The 25,507-nt window shown below is 35.8% G+C and overlaps 1 protein-coding gene across 1 annotated transcript in view; it reads right to left on the reverse strand.

The window, feature by feature from the left end:
* RAB21 (RAB21, member RAS oncogene family) overlaps positions 1 to 25,507 on the reverse strand; it is a 38,630-nt gene that overhangs the window by 8,628 nt on the left and 4,495 nt on the right. Inside the window, exons 2-6 of the mRNA XM_025883006.2 lie at positions 18,225 to 18,284; positions 17,138 to 17,245; positions 13,566 to 13,629; positions 6,754 to 6,808; positions 6,183 to 6,271 (exon numbers count right to left, since the gene is read on the reverse strand). Of these exons, the coding sequence (XP_025738791.1) occupies positions 6,183 to 6,271; positions 6,754 to 6,808; positions 13,566 to 13,629; positions 17,138 to 17,245; positions 18,225 to 18,284 (376 nt within the window). The remainder of the gene's footprint in view (positions 1 to 6,182; positions 6,272 to 6,753; positions 6,809 to 13,565; positions 13,630 to 17,137; positions 17,246 to 18,224; positions 18,285 to 25,507) is intronic.

Genomic DNA, 25,507 nt, shown 5'->3' on the forward strand with positions numbered 1-25,507 from the left:
CCCCGTTGTATATTCTGGACTTCTTTGTCATAAGTTAATTCACCATATATGCATGGGCTTATTTCTGGGCTCTGTATTCTGTTCCATTGATCTGTGTTCCCTGTTTTTATGCCAATACCATACTGTTTCACTATAGCTCTGTAATATAGTTTGAAATCAGGGAATGTGATGCCTCTAGGTTTGTTCTTCATCTCAACATTGTTTTGGCTATTCAGGGTCTTTTATGGTTCTATACAAATTTTAGGATTCTGTTCTCTTTCTGTGAAAAATGCCACTGGAATTTTTTTAAAAAGATTTTATTTATTTGACAGAGAGAGACACAGAGAGAGAGGGAACACAGCAGGGGGAGTGGGAGAGGGAGGGGGAGAAGCAGGCTTCCCGCTGAGCAGGGACCCTGATGTGGGGGATCATGACCTGACTTGAAGGCAGACGTTTAACAACTGAGCCACCCAGGCACCCCTGCCACTGGAATTCTGATAAGGACTATGCTGAATCTGCTTTGGGTAGTATGGACATTTTAACAATACTGATTCTCCCAATATATGAGCATGGATTATCTTTCCATTTATTTTTATCTTCTTCAGTTTCTTTCTTGAATGTCTTATAGTTTTCAATATACAGGTCTTTCACCTCTTTTTCTTGAAATTCATTCATAGGTACTTTATCATTTTTGATGTAAATGTAAATGGGACTGTTTTCCTAATTTATCTTTCATTATTAGTGCATGATTTTGCATGTTGATTTCCTATATCCTTCAATGAACCAATTTTATTTATTAGTTCTAACAAGTTCTTTTGATGGGAGTCTTTAGGATTTTCTTTGGGGTTCTGACATATAATGTCATCTGCAAGTACTGACAGTTTTGCTTCTTCCTTTCTAATTTGTATGCCTTTTGTTTCTTTTCCTTGCCTAATTGCTCTGACTAGGACTTCCAATACTACGTTGAATAAAAATGGCAAGAGTGAGCCTCCTTGTCTTATTCCTGATCTTAAAGGAAAAGCTATCAGCTTTTCTCCATTGAATATGATGCTAGCTATGGGCTTTCTGTATATAGCCTTTATGTTGAGGTATATTCCCTCTATATCCACTTGGTTGAGAGTTTTTGTCATAAATGGATGTTGAATTCTGTCAAATGCTTTTTCAGTATCTATTGAGATGATCAGATGATTTTATCCTTCATTTTGTCAACATGGTGTATCACAATGATGATGTGGATTTTGAACCATCCTTGCATCCCTGGAATAAATCCCACTTGATCTTGGTGTCTTTTTGATGTATTCTTGAGTTCAGTTTGCTAATATTTTGTTGAGAATTTTTGCCTCTATGTTCATCAAGGACACCAGCCTGTAATTATTTTTCTTGTGGTGTCCTTGTCTGGCATTGGTATCAGGGTCATGCTAGTCTTGTAAAATGAGTTTGGGAGAGTTCCCTCTTCTACTTTTTGGAAGCGTTTGAGAAGGACTGGTATTTTAATTCTTCTTTGAATATTTAGCAGAATTCACCGGTGAAGCCAGCTGGTCCTGAATTTCTGTTTGCTGGGAAGTTTTTGATTACTGATTCAATCATCTTATTAGTAATCAGTCTGTTCAGAGTTTGTATTTCATTATGATTATTAGTAGGTTATATATTTCTAGGAATTTATCCATTTCTCCTAGGTTGTCTAATTTGTTGGTGTATAATTGTTCACAGTAGTGTCTTATGACCCTTTGTATTTCTGTGGTATTAGTTGTATCCCATAAATGTTGGTATGTTGTATTTACATTTTTGTTTGTCTCAAGGTATATTTTGATTTCTCTTTCGATTTCTTCTTTGACTTGTTGTTCAGTAGCATGTTATTTAATTTCCACATATTTGTGAAATTCTCAGTTTTGTGTAATTTCTACTTTTATGCCATTGTGGTTGGAAAGGATGCTTGATATGATTTGAATCCTCCTGAATTATTAAGACTTGTTTTGTGGCTTAACATATAACCTTGGAAAATGTTTCATGTGCACTTGGGAAAAATGTGTATTCTGTTGTTTTTGGATAGAAATGTTCTGTAAATATCTGTTGTCCATCTGATTTAACACATCATTTAAAGCCAATGTTCCTTTACTGATTTTCTGTCTGCATAATCCATCCATTAATGTAAGTAGGGTATTAAAGTCCCCTACCGTTATTTGTATTGCTATTTCTTCCTTTAGGTCTGTTAATATTTGCTTCATATCTTTAGGTGCTCCTGTGTTGGGTGCACAAGTACTACAAATATCTTCTTGTTGGCTTGACCCCTTTATTATTATGTAATACAGTTGTTTGTTATTACAATCTATGTTTTAAAGTCTATTTTTGTCTGATATAAGAATAGCTACTCCAACTTTCTTTTGGTTTCCATTTGCATGGAATTATCTTCTTCCTTCCCTTCACTTTGAGTCTCTATGTGTCCTTACATCTAACCTGAGTCTCTTATAGGCATATAAATAGGTCTTGTTTTTTTATTCATTCAGTCACTCTTTCTTTTGGAGAATTTAGTCCACTTATACCTAAAGTAATTATAGGTATATGTTTATTGCCATTTTGTTTTCTAGCTGCTTTTGTAATTCCTTTCAGTTCTTTTCTTCTCTTGCTCTCTTCCTTTGAAGTTTGATGACTTACTTCACTGGTATGCTTATATTCCTTTCTCTTTATCTTTTGCATATTTACTACAGGTTTTTGCTTTGTAGTTACAATGAGGCTTACATATATCAACTTGTAACATCTTAAGTTGATCCCATTGTAGAGTTCAACATTATTACTCCCCCACCAATGTTTTATGTTTTTGATGTCACATTTTACATCTTTTCATCTTATGTATCCCTCAACTAATTATTGTAATTAGGGTTATTTTTACTACTTTTGTCTTTTAACTTTCATACTAGCTTTATAATCAATAATATACTACCTTTACTAAATATTTACTTTCCAGTGAGATTTCTTCTCTCAAGTGTGTTCTTGTTACCAATTAGCACCCTTTCTTTTCAGGTAAAAGAAGTCCCTTTAACATATCTTTAGGGCAAGTTTGGTGATGGTGAACTTTAGCTTTTCCTTGTCTGGAAAATTCTTTATTTTTTTTCTTCCCTCTGAATGATAATTTTGCCAAGTACAGAGTTTTTTTCTTTCAGCACTTTGAATATATCTTGCTATTCCCTCTGGTCTGCAAAACTGCTGCTGAAAGATCTGCTGATAATCATAAGGTGGGGGGGGGCAGGGAGAATCCCTTGTATGTAACAAGATGTTTTTTGCTTGCTGCTTTTAATATTCTCTCCTTATCTTTCACTTTTGACATTTTGCTTATAATGTATCTTTGGTGTGGATCTCTTTAGGTTCCTCTTATTTGGAACTCTCTAGGCTTCCTGGACTTGGATGTCTGTTTCCTTACCCAGGCTGGGGAAGTTTTTAGCCATTATTTCTTCAAATAAGATTTCTCCCTCTTTTTCTCTCTCTTCTCCTTCTGGAATTCCTCAGATGCAAATGTTAGGCTATCTGATGTTGTCTTCTAAGTCCCTTAAACGATCTTCAATTTTTTCACTTTTTTTCTTTTTGCTTTATCCCTTTCACTTTTTCCTTTTAGCTGCTCTGATTGGGTGAGTGCCACTGCCTTGTCTTTGAGTTGACTGATCATTTCTTCTGATTCATCTAGTGTGATGTTGAATATCACCAGTGTATTTTTCAGTTCATTTATTGTTTTCTTCAGCTTTGTGATTTCTACCTGGTACTTTCTTATATTTTCCATCTCCTGCTAGAAGTTCTCACTGTGTTCATCTGTTCTTCTCCCCAATTCAGTGATCATCTTTATAACCATTACCTTGAACTCCTTATCAGGTAAATTACTTATCTGTTTCATTAAGGTTTTTTCCCGAGGTTTTATCTTGTTCTTTCATTTGGAACATACTCCTGTTTCTTCATTTTGTGTGACTCTCCTTGTTGTTTTCTATACAGTAAATGGAACAAACAGCCTATTATATTTTTAATAGCTCCCAATAGTTGAGGATGTCCCAAGACCTATCAGTTCCCAAAGGGGAGGATTTCAGCACCTAGATTCAGTGACTGGAAGCCCAATCTTTAGGCATCAGCTTTTAAAAGTATGCAGATATAGGGATGCCTGGGTGGCGCAGTTGGATGAGCCTCCAACTCCCGGTTTCAGCTCAGGTTGTGATCTCAAGATCTTGGGATCAAGCCTTGTGTGGGGCTCCATGCTCAGGGGCAGAGTCTGCTTGGGATTCTCTCTCCTCTCCCTCTGCTCCCTCCTTTCCCCTGCTCGTGCTTTCCCTCTCAAATCTTAAAAAAACAAAACAAAACAAAAAAATCCAAAAGTATGCAAATATATAGTCCTATAGGACTGCAATCATAAGCCCCACTGGCCACCAGGGCTAAGTGATCTGGAGGTATCCCCTGGACAGCAGTCACAAAAATTAGGGCTCCACACAAATGGATAAGCTCTTCCTACGAGCAAGCTAGAACAAGGTAGAAGAAGAGCACCAAGATGGTGCTCACAGCCTACTGTCCTCAAAAGCAGCTCCAGAGGCCACTAAATGTGTCCCAAACCTGAAACTTGCCCCTCAGGCCACAGTCATGATGACTAGCTAACAGGCCTCCTTCACAGAAAAATTGAGCTTGTGGGTCTGTTGCTTCTTGCTGTGCCCTATGGGTGGTAGTTGTTTTAAGAACTTTTTCTCTGTTGCTTACAGTCCCATGGGACCCATTACCATAAGCCCCACTGGCCACCAGAGCCAGGTAATGCAGAGGTGTCCCCTGGCAGCAGTCCTAAGAATTGGGTACCAGACAGGGGTATGAGCTCTTTTCTGAGTAACATCAATTATTACAGTCCAACAGGACCAAGAATACAAGCTCCCCTGGCCTCTAGGCCAGGTGATCAAGATAGATTTCCTAGGTGGCAGCTGCAAAAATTGGGGCACCAGATGTGTGTAAAAGCTCTCCTCTGGGAGATAATGGTGCTCTGGAGCACAGCAGAGGGAGAGCATGAAGATTGTGCCTGCCAGTCTCTGTCCTGGGAGAGTATTCTATCAGCAGGCTCCTAATGTGTGTGTTAAACTATATGCCTTTAATATAAGCAGGTGAGACTCCCTCACTTTAAGTTGGTGTGATCAGCTGCCTCTGAGCTGGGACCTGGGGCAAGTGAGTCTAAGCGCAAGCCCTTCAAGAGCAGTTTTTCAGACTGCTTCAGTCTTGTAGGTCTTGGGATGTGAGCCATGCTGGTTTTCAAAGTTAGATGGGGGAATCATCTCTCATTTATATCTTAAAAGTTGAGATGCCCACTCTGGGGTTCAAACTCTTCACTCCTTAGGGAGAAGCTATAGGTTTTCGGTTCCCTTCTGGTTGTGGGTCACCACAACAGGGATAAGGTTTATGGCAAGATTGTGTTACAGCCTCTTCTACCCTCTTAGATGTGGTTTTCTTCTTGTTTGTCCAATGTACAGCTGTCATTCAACCAGCCTTTGGGTTTTTTTTTTTTTTTTTTAAGAGGAAGTTGTTCCATAGCTTTAGACTCAGTGTGTCTAGAGAAGATAAGTTGGAGATCTTCTGATGTGACCATCTTGAACCAAAGCCTCAATAATTTTTTTTTTTAAAGATTGACTCTACTGTTTTTATTTATTTATATTTTCTTCAAGTAGGCTCTACACTCAATGTGGGCCTTGAACTCAGGACCCTGAGATCAAGAGCCACATGCTCTACTGACTGAGCTAGCAAGGTGCCCCTCAATACTTTCTTAATATCATCAAATATCCAGTGAGTATTCATATACTCTGCACTGTCTGACAAATATTCTTTTTCACTACGTTGTCAAATCAAGACCCAAATAAGATCCATCTATCACAGCAGGTTGTTACGTCTCTTAAATCTGTGTATTCTCCTTCTATTTTTATTTTTGATAGTTATGCATTTATTTTAATGTGCAGTTGGCACATACCATCTCCAATGATTTCATGATTTCATTATCTGTTAACTACTTCTTGAAATAGGGCTAAAGTAGATATTTAAGCTTTAAAAAATGAGTTTAAGAAAAAATATTAAGTAAATAATAGTACTGGCAGATGTGAGAAATCATTAATGTGGTCATTAATGGAGACTATAAAACATCACTTAAAAATATTACCAATATTTTTAGAAGAACAATTTTTAAATATACAAAATCTGAGTATACCTACTTTTACAAAGGTCAAGAAAGAGTTCCTCAATTCCTTTGTTCTGTTTGGCTGAAGTATGATAATGTTTCGCTCCCACAGATTCTGCATACCTTAAAAAAAAAAGTAACATCGGTGACTGATACAAAACAATTTTATTTTTATCATAACTGCTATTTGAATTTTTTTAAGTAGCAATTTTAGTGACTTATTACTAATTAACCCACATTTAGTGAAATTAAGATACACTGAACCAAATTTTAAATAAGAACATAAGGATAACAGACTTGAAATTTTTAAGTTGATTTGGAACCCAAATACTTTAATAAAAGTTTTTGTGACTCACTATTTGATTATGATAGGTTTTTTGTGGCATCACTCTTTACATTTTTTACTAAAACCAAAAAGAGAAGTGAGAATGGAATTATTTTTAGATGTTGTCAAGAGTCCAGAATTTACCAGTGCTTCACTGAATCCAATAGCTCACTTTATATTAAGAGGTTTGAATAACACCTAAATGGTAAAGCACACTGTGCAAAGAGAAAGACTTCTACTAGGGCGTAACTAGAGGGAGGGGGAAAGGGAAAACACTTACGATTCTGCTTCTTGAATGGAAACGTGTCTCTCCTTTTCCAGGTCTATTTTATTACCTAGTTTGAAAAAGCAAAAATGCTATTTTTAATATTGATTCATTTTTATAACAAAACAAAGCCAATTCTAAATACACAATTGCCATTTTAATTACCTGGAAAAATAATACAAATCCCCCTCAGACTTCTACATTTCCTTAAACCCTATGATAGGAGGGTTGATCATGACTGCAAGGTAAATGCCTCAACATCCTTCAAATGGCTCAATGCATATCCCTCCCGAAGCTGCAGCCTCTGTCAGAAAAAATAACTTTTCCAAAGAGATGGGCACTTTTCCTTGATTTAGGATATAATGGAGACTAACAGTCACTTGGGAACCGAGGAATAAACTATGATTCTCAGCCAAATGTAAATGGTTCCCAATCAACATACAGCCAGTTAATAATTAAGCAAGGCTACCTTACTATTCACGAAATATATTAGAATAGACTCTTGGACCCGAAGGGTATTTTGGTTTCCTGATATGAACCAGTTAAACATAGCATTTAAACGTATGGCCTTTTAAGCACTTCACTACCACAGGAGAGGAAGCTGTACTGTTTAACATGACAGAACTTAATACATGCACATCATACAAATTTAAAAATTACTGAAAATAAGTTTAGTTCTTCTTAAACAATGGGACAAAACTGAGATTATGCTAAAAAGCCACTAGAATAAAAGTAAAGAAACTGCAAAATGCAGATTCCTTATTAAATACAGGGTAGAGGTTAGGTGAGTTGGCTGGACACAATATTAAAGGTAATGGAAATAACAGAAAAAGGAGAAAATACCCCAAGAAAGGATATTTCTTTTTATTTTATTTTATTTATTTATTTGAGAGAGAAAGAGAAAGCACAAACAGGGATAGCAGCAAGCAAAGGGAGAGGAAAAAGGAGAAGCAGGCTCCCCGCTGAGCAGGGAGCCCAATGCGGGGCTCGATCCCAGGACCCTGGGATCAGGACCTGAGCCGAAGGCAGACACTTAACGACTGAGCCACCCAAATGCCCCAGAAAGGATATTTCAAACAAATTTTGTTTTCATTTTCATTTCTATTATGACTTATATTTTCATTTCTATTGAATTTTTCATTTCTATTATGACTTATAAGGGGAGAAAAAGGAAACCTTTGTAAATAAGGTCATCTTTTCTTGGGACCTTAGAGAATCTAGAAGACAATTTCAGATAAGGACTGAAGTAAGCACCCACTGAAAGATCCAATGTTTATAACTGAGAAATACAAGCCCAGAGGTTCTGTATATGGAGGACCTCAAATAATCTGAGCACCCAATTGCGGGCAGCTGCAAGTAACTTTATGACACCATAGCCAAAGCATGAGAAGGAAACAGACTATATACTAAAGCTCAGTGATTACCAACAAATTCAGTAATGAAATGTTCCTTCTTTGAACAGTTATCTGTTTAACTCAGCAAGAAGAACATTTTAGTTCTGATTTCCTACATTATATTTGTCAATAAAATTTTAAATTTGCTAAATATTACAGCCAATACATCTGACAGTCACCTGAAGAAAAACAAGTTGTTTTATGCTATGAAGAATGCAAAAAGCACCACCTAGTGGCCACTGGTTCCAATAAGCAGAGGCACAAGAATTCTGCCACTCAAGGCAAAACGGGAGACTTTTGTTCCAATTAACTAAAACCTTATAAGTTGTTTTTCTCAATCTCTAATTCCTCTGGTTTCAAATTCTACCAGAATTATCAACATCCATTTTTTTAAAAAATGAAGATAAAGATAATTTAAGTAATGCCTCAAATGAATATTTGAGGAAAATTACCCATTTATCATTAAAATAGCTAGCTTTTTTAGTAAGCTAATTATTGTTTTAAACAAAAAAAAATTTTTTACCACTATTTCTTTCAACAATCAGTGTCCATAAAGGGATTAATAACACAGATTAAGTCATAAAAAACTGCATTTTGGTGACTAACATCTTTCCAAACTCAAAACCTTGTTAGTGCCTATAGTTCTTTTAAAGGCAAGACATCTAAAGGATTAAGGCTTTGCGGCTCATCTATTTCAATGCTACTATGCAGCTATATAGGGAATTTTCTAATAGGCTTGAAACACCTGAAAACAAGGATTACCACCAACTAAAGTATAGTACTATAAAAATTGGGGGAAAAATTGGCTGAAGCTATTGGAGAGGAAAGGGAAAAGCCACCCTGCTAAGAATAGTAAAAACTTTATCTTCTTTATAAATACAGTTTTGAATTAAGAACATGAAAGGGCAGATGGCCTAATGGCAGTAAAGGGCTGGAACCCTATTTTGCTTAGACTGTATGGTGGTGTATGGGCCAGTCAAAAGAAGCTTTCAAAGGCTTTAAACCTGATAAAGCTTGTTTTTATGTCCTGGATCACTTCATAACTATATAATTTTGGGGAAAATTACTAACCTCTCTTAGTATCACTCCATACAAATGTAGCTAACTTAGCATGGTTGATATGAAAATATGATAATATGAAAGACCTAGCATATAGTACATGCTCAATAAAGAGCAGTTATTAATATCAGCTTTATTCATCACAGTCAATGATCAAATGGAAAATCAGTATTATTATGAGAAAATTAAAGCCCATGATAGGCAACACACTTTTTACTACCACCCTGCTAGCTTCATCTAGCTAATTCAGTTAATCCAACACTCTAGGAAGTCTTCCTTTAACTTCCCTCCCCCCAAATATAGTTTGGTTTGCTTTAGTGCTATCACAGCACTCTGTACTTCCCCCTTCATAGCATTTATTGTAATATAACAGCTTGTTCTTCTCCCTCTCTCTACACAATAAGCTCTGGGAAGACAAGGACCATATCTATTTTGTTCACTTATTCTTATACTACACTATTCCCAAAGCTGGTACATAGTAAGCAATATATAGTGTTGGTTAAGAATATGGGCTTGATATAGCAGACAGACCTAAGTTAAAATCCTAGGTCTACCTTAACTAGCTATGTACTTTGGGAAGTATCAAGCTCTTAGCCCACTTCTCATGTGTGAAATGGAAATGGTAACAATACTTTTTTTTTTTAAGATTTTATTTATTTATTTGAGAGAGAGAGAGACAGTGAGAGAGGGAACACAAGCAAGGGGAGTGGGAGAGGGTTATTTGATAATATTTTGCTTCTAGTCCGTCCTTAACATTTGTATGTTTGTTAAACAAATAGTTGTTTTTAATAATACGTTCAGTTCTTAGAACAGTACCTAGCACTCAATAAATGGTAACTATTATTAAAAACAACTATTTGTTTAACAAACATACAAATGGACGGACTAGAAGCAAAATATTATCAAATAAAGCGACCACAGCTAAGAGTGCTAATCTGAGAGGGAAAAATCTCTGCTAGCAAAGTATGGGGTTCTCCATTACTGGTTAACACATTGCAAGTGGTTTAGATAAGGACCTAGAAGGTTAAGTATTTAATCGACATGAAAAAGCCAGGAGATGATACCATCAAACATATTCAGAAACATGATGAGTTGAAATTCCTAAAGTTTAAATAACTTAATTATATAAGAAAAAGATGGGAAAAGCTTGACAGAAAAGCAATACTTATAAAAAAGTGATTCAGATTTTTGTTAACTATAATCTATGTAAAAGAGACACTGTGACATGGATGCTAAAAAATGTATGCAATCTTGGGCAGTGTTGGCAGAATGATAATGGGAGAATTTTAAAAAGAGAGTCATTTAAGTATGCATTGGCTCAACAATGTTTGGATTCTAGTGTTCAAGTGTAGAAGACAATTTATACACTGAAATAAACCTAGGAAAAAATAATCAGGATGGTAAGAATGTCCACAAGTTAAACCAAATGAAAAACAATTGAAGACTACAGAATATAAGATTTCAGGTGAACCATCCAAATGTTTGAAAGGGTGTCTTATTTAGAGGAAAAGGAACAAATATTTGTCAAATGCCATCTCTATGCCAAGTGTTTTCCAAATTATTATTTAATTTTCATTAAATTACATAGAATCCTGGGAAGCCAGGAGATGATACCATCAAACATAAAGATTCAGAAACATAATGAGTTAACACTGTAAAGCAGTGTTATTATCTTGAATTTAGTAATAAAACAGAAGAATGAATAAACACTGAACTACTATAAAAAAAATAGAATGAAAGTCAGTATGTGGAAAAAATAATGTAAATGCCTATCAATAACAAAAGGATAAACTATGGAATATTTATAGAATAAAGTATTAGAGAGCAAAGAGAATAAAATGAACTACAACTATATACAAAAACATAGGAAAATCCTGCAAACATAATGTAAAGCCAAAAAAAAAAACCCAGATAATACAAGAGTTCAGACTATATAATTTCATTTATATAAAATTCAAAACAAAACTAGTTCATGCAGAGAAAGACATGTATCATATGATCTCACTGATATGAAGAATTCTTAATCTCAGGAAACAAACTGAGGGTTGCTGGAGTGGTGGGGGGTGGGAGGGATGGGGTGGCTGGGTGATAGACATTGGGGACGGTATGTGCTATGGTGAGCGCTGTGAATTGTGTAAGACTGTTGTATCATAGACCTGTACCTCTGAAACAAATAATACATTATATGTTAAAAAAAAGAAGATAGTAGGAAGGGAGAAATGAAGGGGGAGAAATCGGTGGGGGAGACGAATCATGAGAGACTATGGACTCTGAGAAACAAACTGAGGGTTCTAGAGGGGAGGGGGGTGGGGGGATGGGTTAGCCTGATGATGGGTATTAAAGAGGGCACGTACTGCATGGAGCACTGGGTGTTATATGTAAACAATGAATCATGGAACACTACATCAAAAACTAATGATGTAATGTATGGTGATTAACATAACATAATAAAAAAAAACTAGTTCATGCAGTAAAAAGACAAGACAGTTTCTGGAGGTGGGCAATGGTGAGGGGAAGGCAGCTGAGGTAGTGCTGGGATGAAAAAGAAACACAGGTGAGACCTCTAAGTTACTGGTTACACAGGTATGTTAACTTTGTGAAATTTTCCTTTTGTGGTAAATGGGCTCTCAAACTTCTTCAACAATGAATTGCAACTAAAATTCCATGTCACACTTGCCAATAGAAAAGGAATGAGAGCTTTTTTAGACTTTATACCAATCATTAATAAACATTATATAACATTAAATGAGGATTATCTGACCCTACCTGGGGCAGTAAGTTACCAGCAATATTCCTAAAACCTCTTATAACATGAACATGAAGAAAATACAGTTCAAATTAATTATTCATAAGCTTTATTTATCCAGCTGTTTTTTTTAAAAAATGTTACTTTGTAACCTGGGTCAAGTAACAAACTCTTGAAGCTTCTTTGACTTTAAGTATATTTAGTCATTTCTTTCCCTCTTCTGAGAGATAACCAGAATCCCAAATAATCAAATCTATAGTCATTCACCTATTGTGACTACTTCCATTCCCATTAAGTCCCAGATACCAGACAAAGCCAGGCCAAACTCACTAATGAGTAGCTACAACTTTGGCCCAAACTCCCATGTGGCCTACTACTCCAGTGTTCCATTCTGAAATACTCTTGCCATCTAGCCTGACATCTAGTATCTAGACTTAAAAAATAGGTCAGATAATCTCCTTGGCATCTTCCCCCAGACATGCGCCCTGATCTGGAACTGTAGAGTTTGCCTATCTAATGGTGAGACAATATAAGAAATGTAAACTCTAATTTAAAAAAAAAATTCTTAAAAGTCAAATGTGCCCACATTGACCATTCCATTCTAGGTCCTCCACTAAAACTACCCTGGTTTCTTCTAGGCCATTGCTATTCTACCAGTCATGCAGAAAGAAAGAAAAGAGCGTGAGGTTATTCATCATAAGGATTAATAACAAAGCAGAGGAATCAGAATGACTTCAATTCATATCCCATCTCCAATAGCTGCTTGATACTGCGCAAGTTATCAAGTATCTCCAGGGCTCAGCTTCCTCTATAAAGCCCTCCTAAAATTATGAGAATTACATGAAATAATGTCTACAAAGACACAGCATAGGGGCGCCTGGGTGGCTCAGTCATTAGGCATCTGCCTTTGGCCTGGGTCATGATCCCAGGGTCCTGGGATCAAGCCCCACATTGGGCTCCTTGCTCGGTGGGAAGCCTGCTTCTCCCTCTGCCTACTTCTCCTCTGCTTGTGTTTCTGCTCTCCCTGTCTCTCTCTCTCTGTCAAATAAATAAATAAATAAATAATCTTTAAAAAAATATCATAGAAATGATAAAGAAAAAGGGAACCAAAGAGAAATTCCAGAAGTCCAAGAGTGAGTTCTAGAGTTCCTTTATTTTACCCATTAAGAATATTCCTCCACCCTAGTATCATGATTTGCTCATATCCTCGAGTCAAATTTGTCCTTAACTCAAAAATGTGTATAGTTAAATGTATAAAACAAGAATACTAGCCTAAGTTGTTAGTTTTAATTTTATTTTAAAGTAGTTCCTAAATTCTTTTTTTCTAAAGAAAATCTTATGATGAAAAACTAAAGATCAAATTGAAGCAAGTCTGGGAGTTGAAAGTTTACATGGTTAGTTTCCCACTTGTTCCCCAAGGTCTTCCCTGAAGTCTGAATCTCCTGAAAGATCACTTCCAAATCATAAATTACTCTAAAATATTAAATATTAAAATATCATTCTTCTTCCTTCCTCATATTACTTTAAAAATGAGAATTACTTATTTGCTATTCTCTAATAACATTAAGGAAACAGAGCATTTTTTTTTGAAACAGAGGATATTTTTTTAAAAAAGTAATAATACTTACCAACTATACATAAACAGATTTCATTTCCCAACATTTTCCGTAATTCTTTGACCCAGTTTTTTACCTATGTATACAAAAGAGTAAATATTAAATCCTGTTGCCACGACTATCATTACAACACCCCAAACTCCACATTGTCAAAATATCTCAGAATTTGTCTAAGAGCCCATATATTTAGTTACTAGAAATGATTAAGTGTAGGATCAGTTACTGACAAACTATATTGCAAACTACAACATACAAACATCCAATGGAATGATTTCTCTCTATATCTACTCAGAGGTATAAAGAGAAACACCTCTAATTATAAATTTTCATAAATCTTCCACAGATCCAAGCAAAACTATTCACTAGAGCAAAAGCATGTCAACTCCAGCCTCTAATAACAGATGCTTGTAGAGTCACTTTGGGCTTAAGAACATCTTAAAATTAAAAGTCTTTTGTATTCTAATTGATTCTAAATTAGAGGGCATAGAAGCTTCTGTGTCACACACTTGAAAGGGGGAAAACTGTATATGGGCACCAAAAAGAGTACCAAAATAAATTCTCATCCTTTAGTGTATGATAGGTTTTTTTCAACGTCAGTACTACTGATATTTTGGCTCAGATTAACTCTGTTGTGAGGGACTGCCCTATGCAATGTATGATATTGAGCAGCATCCCTGGCCTCCTACCCACTAGATATCAGTACCACCCTCCAGCTGTGATAACCAAAGATGTCTCCAAACATTGCCACCTCCTGTGGAGAACCACTGGTATACAATGACTCCAGTAACAAACAGATTCTTTACTATGGATGAAGCACAGCAGTAGGCACAGTTAAGTACATTCAAATTAAGTAAATTAATCTTTTGAACTCATGATTTTAAATATCCTGATTACAATAAAATAGGATAAAGAATAAACTTGAATACCTCCTTCATTTTTTGTAATGGAATTTAATTTCCATGTAATCAAATCACACAGAACTTATAAATCTTCCTAAAAAAATGCACACACATCTTGAAATTATAAAAGTTACAATAAATACGTGGTAAGTAAGCATTTACTGTACATCTGGTCCTACAATACAAATATAACAGTTCCACACTCCTGTTTTCTGCAAGAATGCAGAGGAACTGTCTTTAATAAACCCCAAACTTATAAAAGGAAAGGTAATCAATATCACCACCTTATCCTTCTCAGAGCACTGAACCATAGTTTTCTCAGTACAGCCCCATTTTTTTTCATTCACATGCATGCAGAAAGTTTTTAGAGAAGCACTGAACTTCTATCCCTAGTTGATGTCACATAAGAAAAATGTGACAATTTGGTATGAAATGTACATCCTCATCATTTCAAAGGAAACATGCCAGAATCCAATTACATATTACTCTACTCCCTGTATAGATAGTATCATAACCTACCAAATCTAACCGACTTTTTAAAAAAAATGTGTTATTCATCTGCAAATAGATCCCCTTCTGCAGGCATCCTACTCATTATCTCCATACATTCTGTGGTGAGTTAGAGATGGTTATATATTTTTTACCAATCCTCTCATCAAGAGGTAGAGTATTAGGCGGGGGGGTGGGGGGAGGGGGAGTCCCTGCTCAGTGGGGAGCCTGCCTCTCCCTCTCCCCCTGCTTGTGCTCTCACTTTCTCTCTAATAAATATTTAACATCTTAAAAAAAAAAAAAAGAGGTAGAGTCTATTTCCCCTCCCTTTGAAGCTGGGCTAGCCTTGTAACTTGCTTTGACCAAGAGAATGTGGCAGAAGTAATGCTATGCCAGCTCCAGACTTAAGCCTTAAGAAAGCCTGGCTGCTACTCCTAGAATCCAGTTGTCAATGTAAACAGCTTAGGCTAGAATATGGAATAATGAGGGAGCATGTGGAGAGAGTACCAGAGGATGAGACACCAGATGGAGTGAGAGGCCATAAGGAGGAGAACAGGCCTTCCTAGATGGTCCTGGCCCCACGAAACTCAAAGTTCAATGCAGCTGCATGAGTGACTCCAATGACACCACAGGACCTGGCCAGTCAACCCACAAAATCATGAGAAATCATACAACACTGTTTTAAGCCACCAAGTTTTGGGGGTTTTGTTATGCAGCAAGAGATAAATGGTCACTTTTCAACCTAAAAGACTCAACCTTCTGTTAATAAAACACTCAAACCATTTCCATTTATGTCAAAAGGCAGGAAGGGACAACAAACAGGAGCCCCCAAATAAATTTTTCAAGTATCATTAAACCTGCAAGTTATTTTATCATTCCCTTTTTCTACACCTCGGATTGAATTTTTCCACATGTAATAATCCGAGGACTAACGTGCATAGTTGCTTCATCAATTAAATACTGAAAAACAAATGGAAAAAAAAAAAACCTACTTAAAACTAAAACTAAAAAGGCAAGCAATTTCAACAGGAACAAACCTGTAACTCAAGGCAAGTAAACTTTCTGCCATGGAAACTACCCCTTTTAGTTACATACCCTTGACAAATTTATTCCAAGAGGGACTTTCAGAGGATGGGTGAAATAAGTAATTAATCACCATCCTGACTGTGATGAGAATTCAGAGGTAAGTTTAATGGAAACTTATCTTTGGTTCCAAACAACTTTAAAAATTCTACATTTGTGGTTTATGTTTAAAAGAGGGGTAAAAGGCAACTGGGTGGCTCAGTCAAGCATCTGCCTTCAGCTCAGGTCATGATCCAGGGGTCCTGGGATGGAGCCCTGCTTTGGGCTCCATGCTCAGCAGCAAGTCTGCTTCTCCCTCTGCCCTCCCTCTGCCCTCCCCCTGCTCATGCTAATAAATTAATAAAATCTTAAAAAAAAAAGAGGGGTGAAAAATAATGAAGAAGGTTTAAAATAAATACATAAATAAATAAAATAAATAAATAACTAGACTGTCATTTAAAATTTATATTATATCCTTCAGGACATTTAGTGAGAAGAAAGAGTTTAAACTTGATTTAGGTCTTCCTTTTCCTCTTTACAATTAGGGAGCCCATGCAGCCATACCAAGTATTCACATGCCTAGTATATACGGAATCAAGAAATACATGTGATTTTTCTTTAATAGGGAGAAAAAAAAAGCTCTTTGATTTTTATAAAGTTTTATTTCGAATTATTTCCCTTTCCTAATATCTGAGAAAGCCATGTAATAAACTTATTAATAACTGTTATTCAAAATGTAAACATGAATACTGCATTAACAAATATGAGTGCTAACCATTTATGCACAAGTTTATTTTACTTTTATTTATTTATTATTTTTTTTAAAGATTTTATTTATTTATTTGACAAAGAGATAGAGAGCACAAGTAGGCAGAGCGGCAGGCAGAGGGAGAGGGAGAGGGAGAAGCAGGCTCTCCACTGAGCAGGGAGCCTGATGTGGGCCTCGATCCCAGAACCCTGGGGTCATGACCTGAGCCGAAGGTAGACGCTTAACGACTGAGCCACCCAGACGCCCCTATTTTACTTTTAAAACCAAGACTAATCACATTAGTAAATAAAGGCATGTGAATGGAGACTTGAAAAATTAGTGTGGTTACTCTGTTTAAGTCATCTACCCATAAGTAAATAGAATACCTTCTGAAAGGAATCTTCATCTGTTATATCATAAACTAAAATAGCTCCATTTGAATCTCTGTAGTAAATTGGACCCAATGCATGGAATCTCTCTTGACCTGCTGTATCCTAAATAAAGCAACAAACACTTATTAGATCAGAAGAAAAAAATACACCTGCTATTGCAACTACAGTAAACTTTTGATTAATTGGAAAGTGGGACATGAAGTTATGGATAACCTCAAAACACTTTTTTTTAAATTTTTTATTGTTATGTTAATCACCATACATTACATCATTAGTTCTTCATGTAGTGTTCCATGATTCATTCTTTGTGCATAACACCCAGTGCTCCACGCAGAATGTGCCCTCTTTAATACCCATCACCAGGCTAACCCATCCCCCCACCCTCCTCCCCTCTAGAACCCTCAGTTTGTTTTTCAGAGTACATCGTCTCTCATGGTTCGTCTCCCCCAACCTCAAAATACTTTTAAAAGAAAAAACAGGTTACAAAAAATGTTTAAAAGTTACAAACAATATTTAATGTTTTACCATTATACAAAAGTTACTTCTCCCCTCCCAGCCCTCTTACTCCTCAGCAAACTTCCCACCCCCACTAAAAAAACAGTTCAGAATACCCAAGACGGCATTATAAGGCAGGAATAGGCCTTGCCCTCAATTTAGGTTCCCCACAGGGGGTAAAGACAAGGAAAGAGAGCATGCACCAGGACTACTGGCCAAAAGGTACTCTGATGCATTACCCTTGCCCTACTCTCTACTGGCCATTCCCTTGAAAGTGGGAACATGGAAACACAGAGCGGGAAAAGGCCAATCAGGCTGTCCACCTACCCTGTTCTTTCTCTGACATGGAATCCCTCCAGTTTACCCTTCCCCCAGCTCAAAGGTTATGATAAGCAATATTCATGTACACAACTATATAATTCTTAGCCTGACTTTAGAAAAAATGTTTATTAAAAAACAGCTTTGGCTAAACTTAAACTTACAAAAAAATCCAGAAATTCAAACTCCTATTCCTTGAGCCAATTAGTTATTAGAGTACAAAGAACTGCAGAAGCCTCCACTCACTCAATTGAAAAGGTTAACTTACCCATATAGCAAGGTTTACTCTTTTCCCACCAATATTTAACTTCTTCGTTAAGAATGATGCCTAAGGAAAAGAGATATACATTAAACAATATTTCATATAAAGTAATGTTTCTTATCCTAAGAACTATAGATGGAAGAATAATCTCAGTATGAAACTCAATCTGGGAAAAAAGTAATCACTGAGTTCTTATTAATGACCAAACATTATTTTCACTGAAGACAGAACATTATTTATATTCTAATCTAAAAAAATGGTATTTTGCTTTATGAACACAAGTTATGAAAAATAGAAAGAAAAGCATGGCTCCTGGCTGGCTCAGTTGGTAGAGCATGTGACTTTTGATCTCAGGGCCATGAGTTTGAGCTCCATGTTGGGCACATGGCAGGTGCCTACTTAGAATAAACAAACAAAACGATTTGAAAAAGAAAGAAAAAATGGTAATTAAGTATTTTCTTAGATTTTCCCCATAAAATTTTTCTTAGAGCATTTAATTTGATGTCACCCTACCCACCCATTATAGAAAGAGCTAAGAGATTTCTAAATGAGATAAAAGATTTACTGGTAGTTTACTTAACTGTATGAATACCAATATTATTTGAAATATTCCTGCAATTATTTTATAATTCAATTATTTAACTTATATCTAATAATTATCCCAGGTACTAATGTTACAGAAATGAAAGGAAATGTTCCAGCCTTCAAGGAGTTTTTTAGTCTACAGCAGAAATAAACATGTGAAGAAAAATACAGTATCATGTGACAACTGTTAAAACGGGAGGGTCTTGCCAAGTAGACTCTAAAGACAGTGCTGAGAAACGAAGTGAAAAGCCTTCCTGGATGAGTCAAAGAAGGCTTCAGAAAGAAGGTGATGATCTCCCCCCCTTCAGGAATAATAGGGGCTTTTCCAACAGATGGATAAAGCTACTGAAGCCTGAAAACACATCAACTCCCTCTCCATGGAGAACTCCAACAAGTTAGTATGGTCAATGCCAGAGATGAGACTACAAAGATAGGCAAAGGCTGAATATATCAAAAAAAGTACTAGGGTTCCATGTCTAGATGTATGGACTTTACTTTGTAGGTCTTAATAAAACCTGTTCCAGGACACAGGAATGTATAAATGTATACTACAGTTAGATGTATTTGAGAAATGCAGCATATTGCTTTGTATTCCCTTTGTACATTCCTAAAACACATTAGCACACTAAGGTTCTGCCAAAAGAAAAGCTAACTGCATCTATACAACCATTTCCCAAATTTATTTGACCTTTTTCCCTAGAGAAATGCCTAATTCATCCTAAGGAATAAATGTTAAGAAAAATAATACTGTTGATGATGGAGAATCACTGAAGGATTTTAAAGCAGTGGGAAGTATAAGATACATATTTTAAGAGAATTACTCTGGGATAGGAAGGGAGGTTAGACTGAAAAGGACAGGACTAGACCTGGAGACAGAAAGCTGGAGAGAAAAACAAAAAGGGCCTGAACCAAGTCCACAAAGACAGAAAAAAGAAAAGAAAATCCAGAGTATTTCAAGAGGAAATATCAGAATACAGAGTCAGTTGACATATTTAAAAAAAGGAATAGAGAGCCAAGTCCAAAGCTATGCAGAGACAGTCACAGTTAGGTGTCTCTACATAAAAGAAAGTACAGAGAAGTAAGGTAAAACAGATAAAAAGCTAGGATGGTGAATTACTACTGATGGAGAGTGAGCCTAGATTTCAGGAAGGACTTTCTGCTGAATGTACACCAAGGAAATTTATAATTAAGAAAAAGCCAATGAATTTAGTAATTAACTAAGGAATCCACAGATAGACACAAATGGCAGAGCTGAAATCAAATCCAGGAATGCCTTCCTTCAAAACCCAAACTACATTAAAGATATTTTAGATATTTTATTAAATGAAACAAAGATTACATAGAAAAGGGTATAAAATAAATGGCAAAACAACAAAAGAAAACTTTGAAAATGAGAAGACCAAATACATGTTTTGACAATAAATGTGAACAAAGGACTTCTCCCACTCATCATAGCACAGGAGCTAAGAACATGAACGTTGAGGGGTACTTGGGTGGCTCAGTCTGTTGGGTGTCTGACTCTTGATTTCAGCTTAGGTCATGATCTCAGGGTTGTGAGGCTTTGGGCTCCTCGCTATGTGTGGAGCCTGTTTAAGATTCTCTCTCTCTCCCTTTCCCTCTCCCCGCCCCACTCTTGCACACTCTCTCAAAAAAAATAAAAATAAAATAAAAATAAAATACATATATATATATATATATATCAACTTTGATTCAGAACTTTGGATTTGAATCTCAGCTTTGCCCCTTATTAGTTGTATAATCTACTTGAACTCAACCATTTTCATGGTTTCAAAATCAATGCTATACAAAGAAACTCAAAATCTGAATCCTATCCAAATATTTAATAGGTAGGTCAACTTAAATGCCTCTCCTCTCTCAAATATATTTAAAATTAAACTGATTTTCCTTCCAAAATTGGCCTTCCATTCCAACTTTAGTATTTTGATCACATTCTCCAAGTCACTGAGGTTTAGAATCTTAGAAATATCATCACTGAATATTCTTCCTCCCCTGACATTCCATATTCCAAAAAATCCTACCAAGACTTGTCTTCACATTTCTTCTGGAATTCTCTGAGGACCAATCTTATATTTTTATAATACCTTTGGTCTCACTTCACACTCTAGTCGACATGCCGAATTATCTTCCTAAAGCCTCTATGATTAAAAAAAAAAACTTACCATAACTCATTGAAGGATTCTAATAAGATACCATTTTTAATAAGTTTGCTTGAACTACATCCCTGCTGGTAGCTAGATAACCTTTTTGTCATGAGATTTGTGGGGATTTCTCAGTAGAGAGGAATGAATTAGAGCTGATAAAGCTCCATCATTTCCTTTTCCTCCATCATCTCCTTGGAAACTTACCACCACTTTCCCACGGTGAGTTTAAGGGACAGTGTTAAGTCTCCTACCGAATCATGAATATACAATTTTATGGAAAGATGCTCATCAGTGTTGATTATAAAAGAAAAAAGAAATAACCTAAGTGTACCTCAATAGGCAATTTTTAAAAGGTACACAAATATAGGCCATCCATACAGTGAAACTCTATACTTTCATTTCTACTACTATTGCTATACTAGCTAACAGTTACTGAATGCTTACCTTCCATCAAGTACCGTGCTGAGCACTTTTTATATCATTCACAAGTTTCTCCTTTATAAAAGTTAGGGAACCCTAATCTACAAGCAAAAATCTCTGTTATCTTTGTATGCAAGGACCTAAACAATTGTCCCCATCTATCCTCCTAAAATAGCTTCCAGTATTTCTCCACTTACTCTCCAACTTGTATTGTTTATATACATACCTCCAGTTCTGCTTGTGCTTAAAATTCCCCTCTAATTTGGATGTATTCTTTTCTCTATTTGGATCCCATCTACCCAAGTTCAGTTCATGACCCATAATCTTCTTCCTTCAATTTTTAAGCTTTCTCATACCACCCATACAACCCACACTGACTTTCTCTATCCTGAAGAATTACAGGGAACCTAATCTTTAATATACAGCATATACTTCCTTTCTTATATCCTAAGTTATCTTTTTGTGAGTATAAGTCTTCTGTGAACTAGATTACCTATTTTTATTTAACATGTTCATGATGCTTACAATGAAATGGGCAGTATTCTAAAAGCTTTTCAGTATTAACTCCTTCAATTGTCATAGTACTTGGAGTAAGATATAATTATCCAAATATTACAGATGTGGAAATTTAAGACACAGAAAGGGTATCTTACCCAGGGTCACACAGTAAATGACATAGTGGGATTTGAAATCCAAGCAGTCTGGCTCCAGACACAACTCATAACCACTATGCTATGATATCTCCCACACTGAGATCTGAAATAATTCTTCTCTTGTGGAGAAAGCAGGAGTGCTGACACACAAATATTGTTATTGTAGATAAATATATCCATAAACATATCTACAATAACAGGTAAATTGGTGCAGGTAAAACTCAATTTATGTAAGAGATGTGCTCCTAAAAGTTTCCTTATACACCAAATTATTTTAACTCAAATATCTGATATATTATCCAAGGACCCCACGGAATCTTTTTTTTTCTCCTTCATAATGAAATCCTTAAGTCCCACTATATGGAAAGATTCCTAGTATAATATAAATTGTCCCATTTTATATGTATTCTAAGACTTTAATATGTTACAGTATCTTCTTAAAGAATATCACGTTTTAAAAACAAATATAGGGCGCCTGGGTGGCTCAGTTGGTTAAGCAACTGCCTTCAGCTCAGGTCATGATCCTGGAGTCCTGGGATCGAGTCCCGCATCGGGCTCCCTGCTCAGCAGGGAGTCTGCTTCTCCCTCTGACCCTCTTCCCTCTCGTGCTATCTCTCATTCTCTCTCTCTCAAATAAATAAAATCTTAAAAAATATATAATTATATGTGAGAATAAAGCTGAAAGATTTTATGTATTATCAAGACAGTAGTAAACAATCAAAAGGCTGGCATTTGTCTTATCTTTTTTAACCACCTCTATGAGGCATACTTAATTTGGATAGACTACTGAGATACCACTTGTAGTTACCCGTAATCTGGGGCAGGGGCTCTTAATTGTTACAGGGGAGTGAGAGGGAGAGGGAGGAGTGATTACTGACTTCACTGAGAATCTGATGAGAGCCATGAACTGATTTATTCCCAAGAAAACTGCTCATATGCACATACCAAAAACAGTTTCACACACTTACCCCCAAGAGATTTATAAATCCCTGACAACTCTCAATGAAGAATTCCCAGTCTAGAAAGGGGAGGGGAAAGTGGCATGACAATATCAATTTAAAAGGTTCTAGAAATATACGAAGAAAAAAAATAGTACATCCTGTGTGTCAACACCGTGCTGGACTTTCTCATTTAATCTTTGGAACAACCCTGTGAAGTAGCTAATTAGCCCCTTTTTACAGTTGTGAACCTGAGATTTAAAGAAATACAGTGACTCACTCAAGGTCAGACAACTCCGTTAGGTTCTGCAGTGGGTAGAAGATTGTTTGACTCCACAGTGCTTTTTCCATTGCACAAAGGTGTTTATTCTAGAATACATTCTTAACCTGGCACTCCTCCACATGGACACCAAGTGTTCCTGGATACCAACTCAACTCCCAAAAATATATTTTCAGGGTAGGCACAAAGTAATGAAGATCAGAGCAATGGTAGATCTCCCACCTTATTCCTCTGAACCCTGAGTTACAGCACCACTACTTATAATTCCAATGACTTCATCTTCCAAACTTTAGAGATAGCAACAAATCAATAATCTCATTAGCTGAGGCCAACATCTGTCATTTGCACATGATGCTTATTTGCCCAATATCTTATCCAAAAGCATAGTGGATACTTTTTAAAAATATCTATTAAAAAATAATTATAGGAAAGAATAAGAAAAAATATATCTGCCAAATGAGTCTTTTTCATAACTTGTTTAATCAATTTTTTTGTATTTGTTGTTAGCCAGATCCACTTGCTGTGCTTGCTAACCACTGGCAAAGCAATATACCTAAAGCAGCAAAGTAAATGAATTATAGACAAAAACTTTTCTGTTTTTATCTAGTATCTTTTAAGTTTAACAGACTTTTATTTATAAGTGTGTGTCTGGGTGTATACCTAAAAAATAAACACTGACATTATTTTTGCTATAATCACTAACATTTTTTCACACTTAAGTATTTAAAGTATCTATTACTACTTCATTAAGACAGGAAAGGAGTTAGGTAATTTATAAATTAGTCCTCTGTAGAAAGGCAATAAAAATTAGCTATTGGAAAACTAGATTGTTACAATGGCTATCATATCACAATATACAAATATAACAAATTTACATATTATGTACCTTAAATTTACACAATGTTGTATGTCAAATATATTTCAATTAAAAAAAGAAAGAAAACTGAGTGCTTGACTACTCCAACATTTCTTGTCCTTAGTTTCCATAAAGTACAGGATTATCATCAGAGTTCAAATAAATACTTTGAAAATAAGGGTCAAAAAGCTACTTTTGAGGAGTAGCTCAAAACTCAAAGCAGAAAATGGCAATCAGACATGGAATACTTATAAATAAAGAAAAAAAGACTTCTCAAAAAAAAAAAAACCTCCATCATTCCATACGAGGGGGGTGTAGAGATTTCAATTATTGTATTTTATAATGATGTGAATGAATGGACTGTTCAACACTGATGTGACTTCAGGAACTACTTGGAAGATATTTCAGACATTCAAAACACTAATCTCACAAATAAGGAAACCAAGATTCCTAGACCAGAGACTATGATGCCAAGTATAAAAGCAACTGCTAGAACCTGAATGCCAACTGTTGCTCAGGTTAAGGTGCATGGGGGGGAAAGTAGTAGACTTAGCTTAAGAAAAAATGGTACACCATTATATTTATGGGACCTTGGAAATTTAATACAACTCTTAGTTTCCTCATTTGCCAAACTATCAGGATATTATCTGCCCAGCCAATCTTAGAACACTGCTTTGCTAATCAAATGACAGCCACCTACCCCAGACTACAGAATGCATATAGGTGGAATTCCAGTTAGAAATCTAAAAGATGACTGATGGTTCTGATTATAAACAATGTTACTTTCTATATAACAGACTAGTGGAAAGTGAGAGAGAACACTTAAATTAGAGTGCATGATCTTAGAACACCTTCATATGAGGTGGAAAAATGGCATACAACTGAAGAAAATGAAATGATCAAGAGCACAGACATAAAGAGACATAAAGATAAAAGATGGTTACAATCAAAATGGCACAAACATTTCAGAATAAAATCAAGAAAGCTAATTGATGGTTAAAGTACTTTACTCATCTTTATATTCCCCAACTATCATAATGTTTGGTATTTAACAGGTATGAAATAAACAATCATTGAATTTAATTGCTTATGTAATCACGTAAGAGAGCGTGGGGACTCCATATAAGATTAAGTTTCCTGGGCTAGGTAAAGGATCTTGAGTTTTTAGAGAGCTCACCTACAAGATTACTTCATAATTATTAGTAACCTAGGAGAAGCTCTGCAAAAAGAGAGCAGTACTAAAACACCAAAGCATGGCTAATGTCACAATTTTCAAGAGGGAAGTTAATTTCCTGCAATGTCAATCCCAGTCAAAACTCAAAAATGAATAAACACATATATGTGTACAGTAATAAATTTATATTTATATGCAAATGCATTTACAAAATTTACATG

This window comes from Callorhinus ursinus, unplaced genomic scaffold, assembly GCF_003265705.2.
Source record: "Callorhinus ursinus isolate GAN/ISIS: 27379988/994484 unplaced genomic scaffold, GSC_fseal_2.0 scaffold14, whole genome shotgun sequence".
NCBI classification, from domain to species: domain Eukaryota; kingdom Metazoa; phylum Chordata; class Mammalia; order Carnivora; family Otariidae; genus Callorhinus; species Callorhinus ursinus.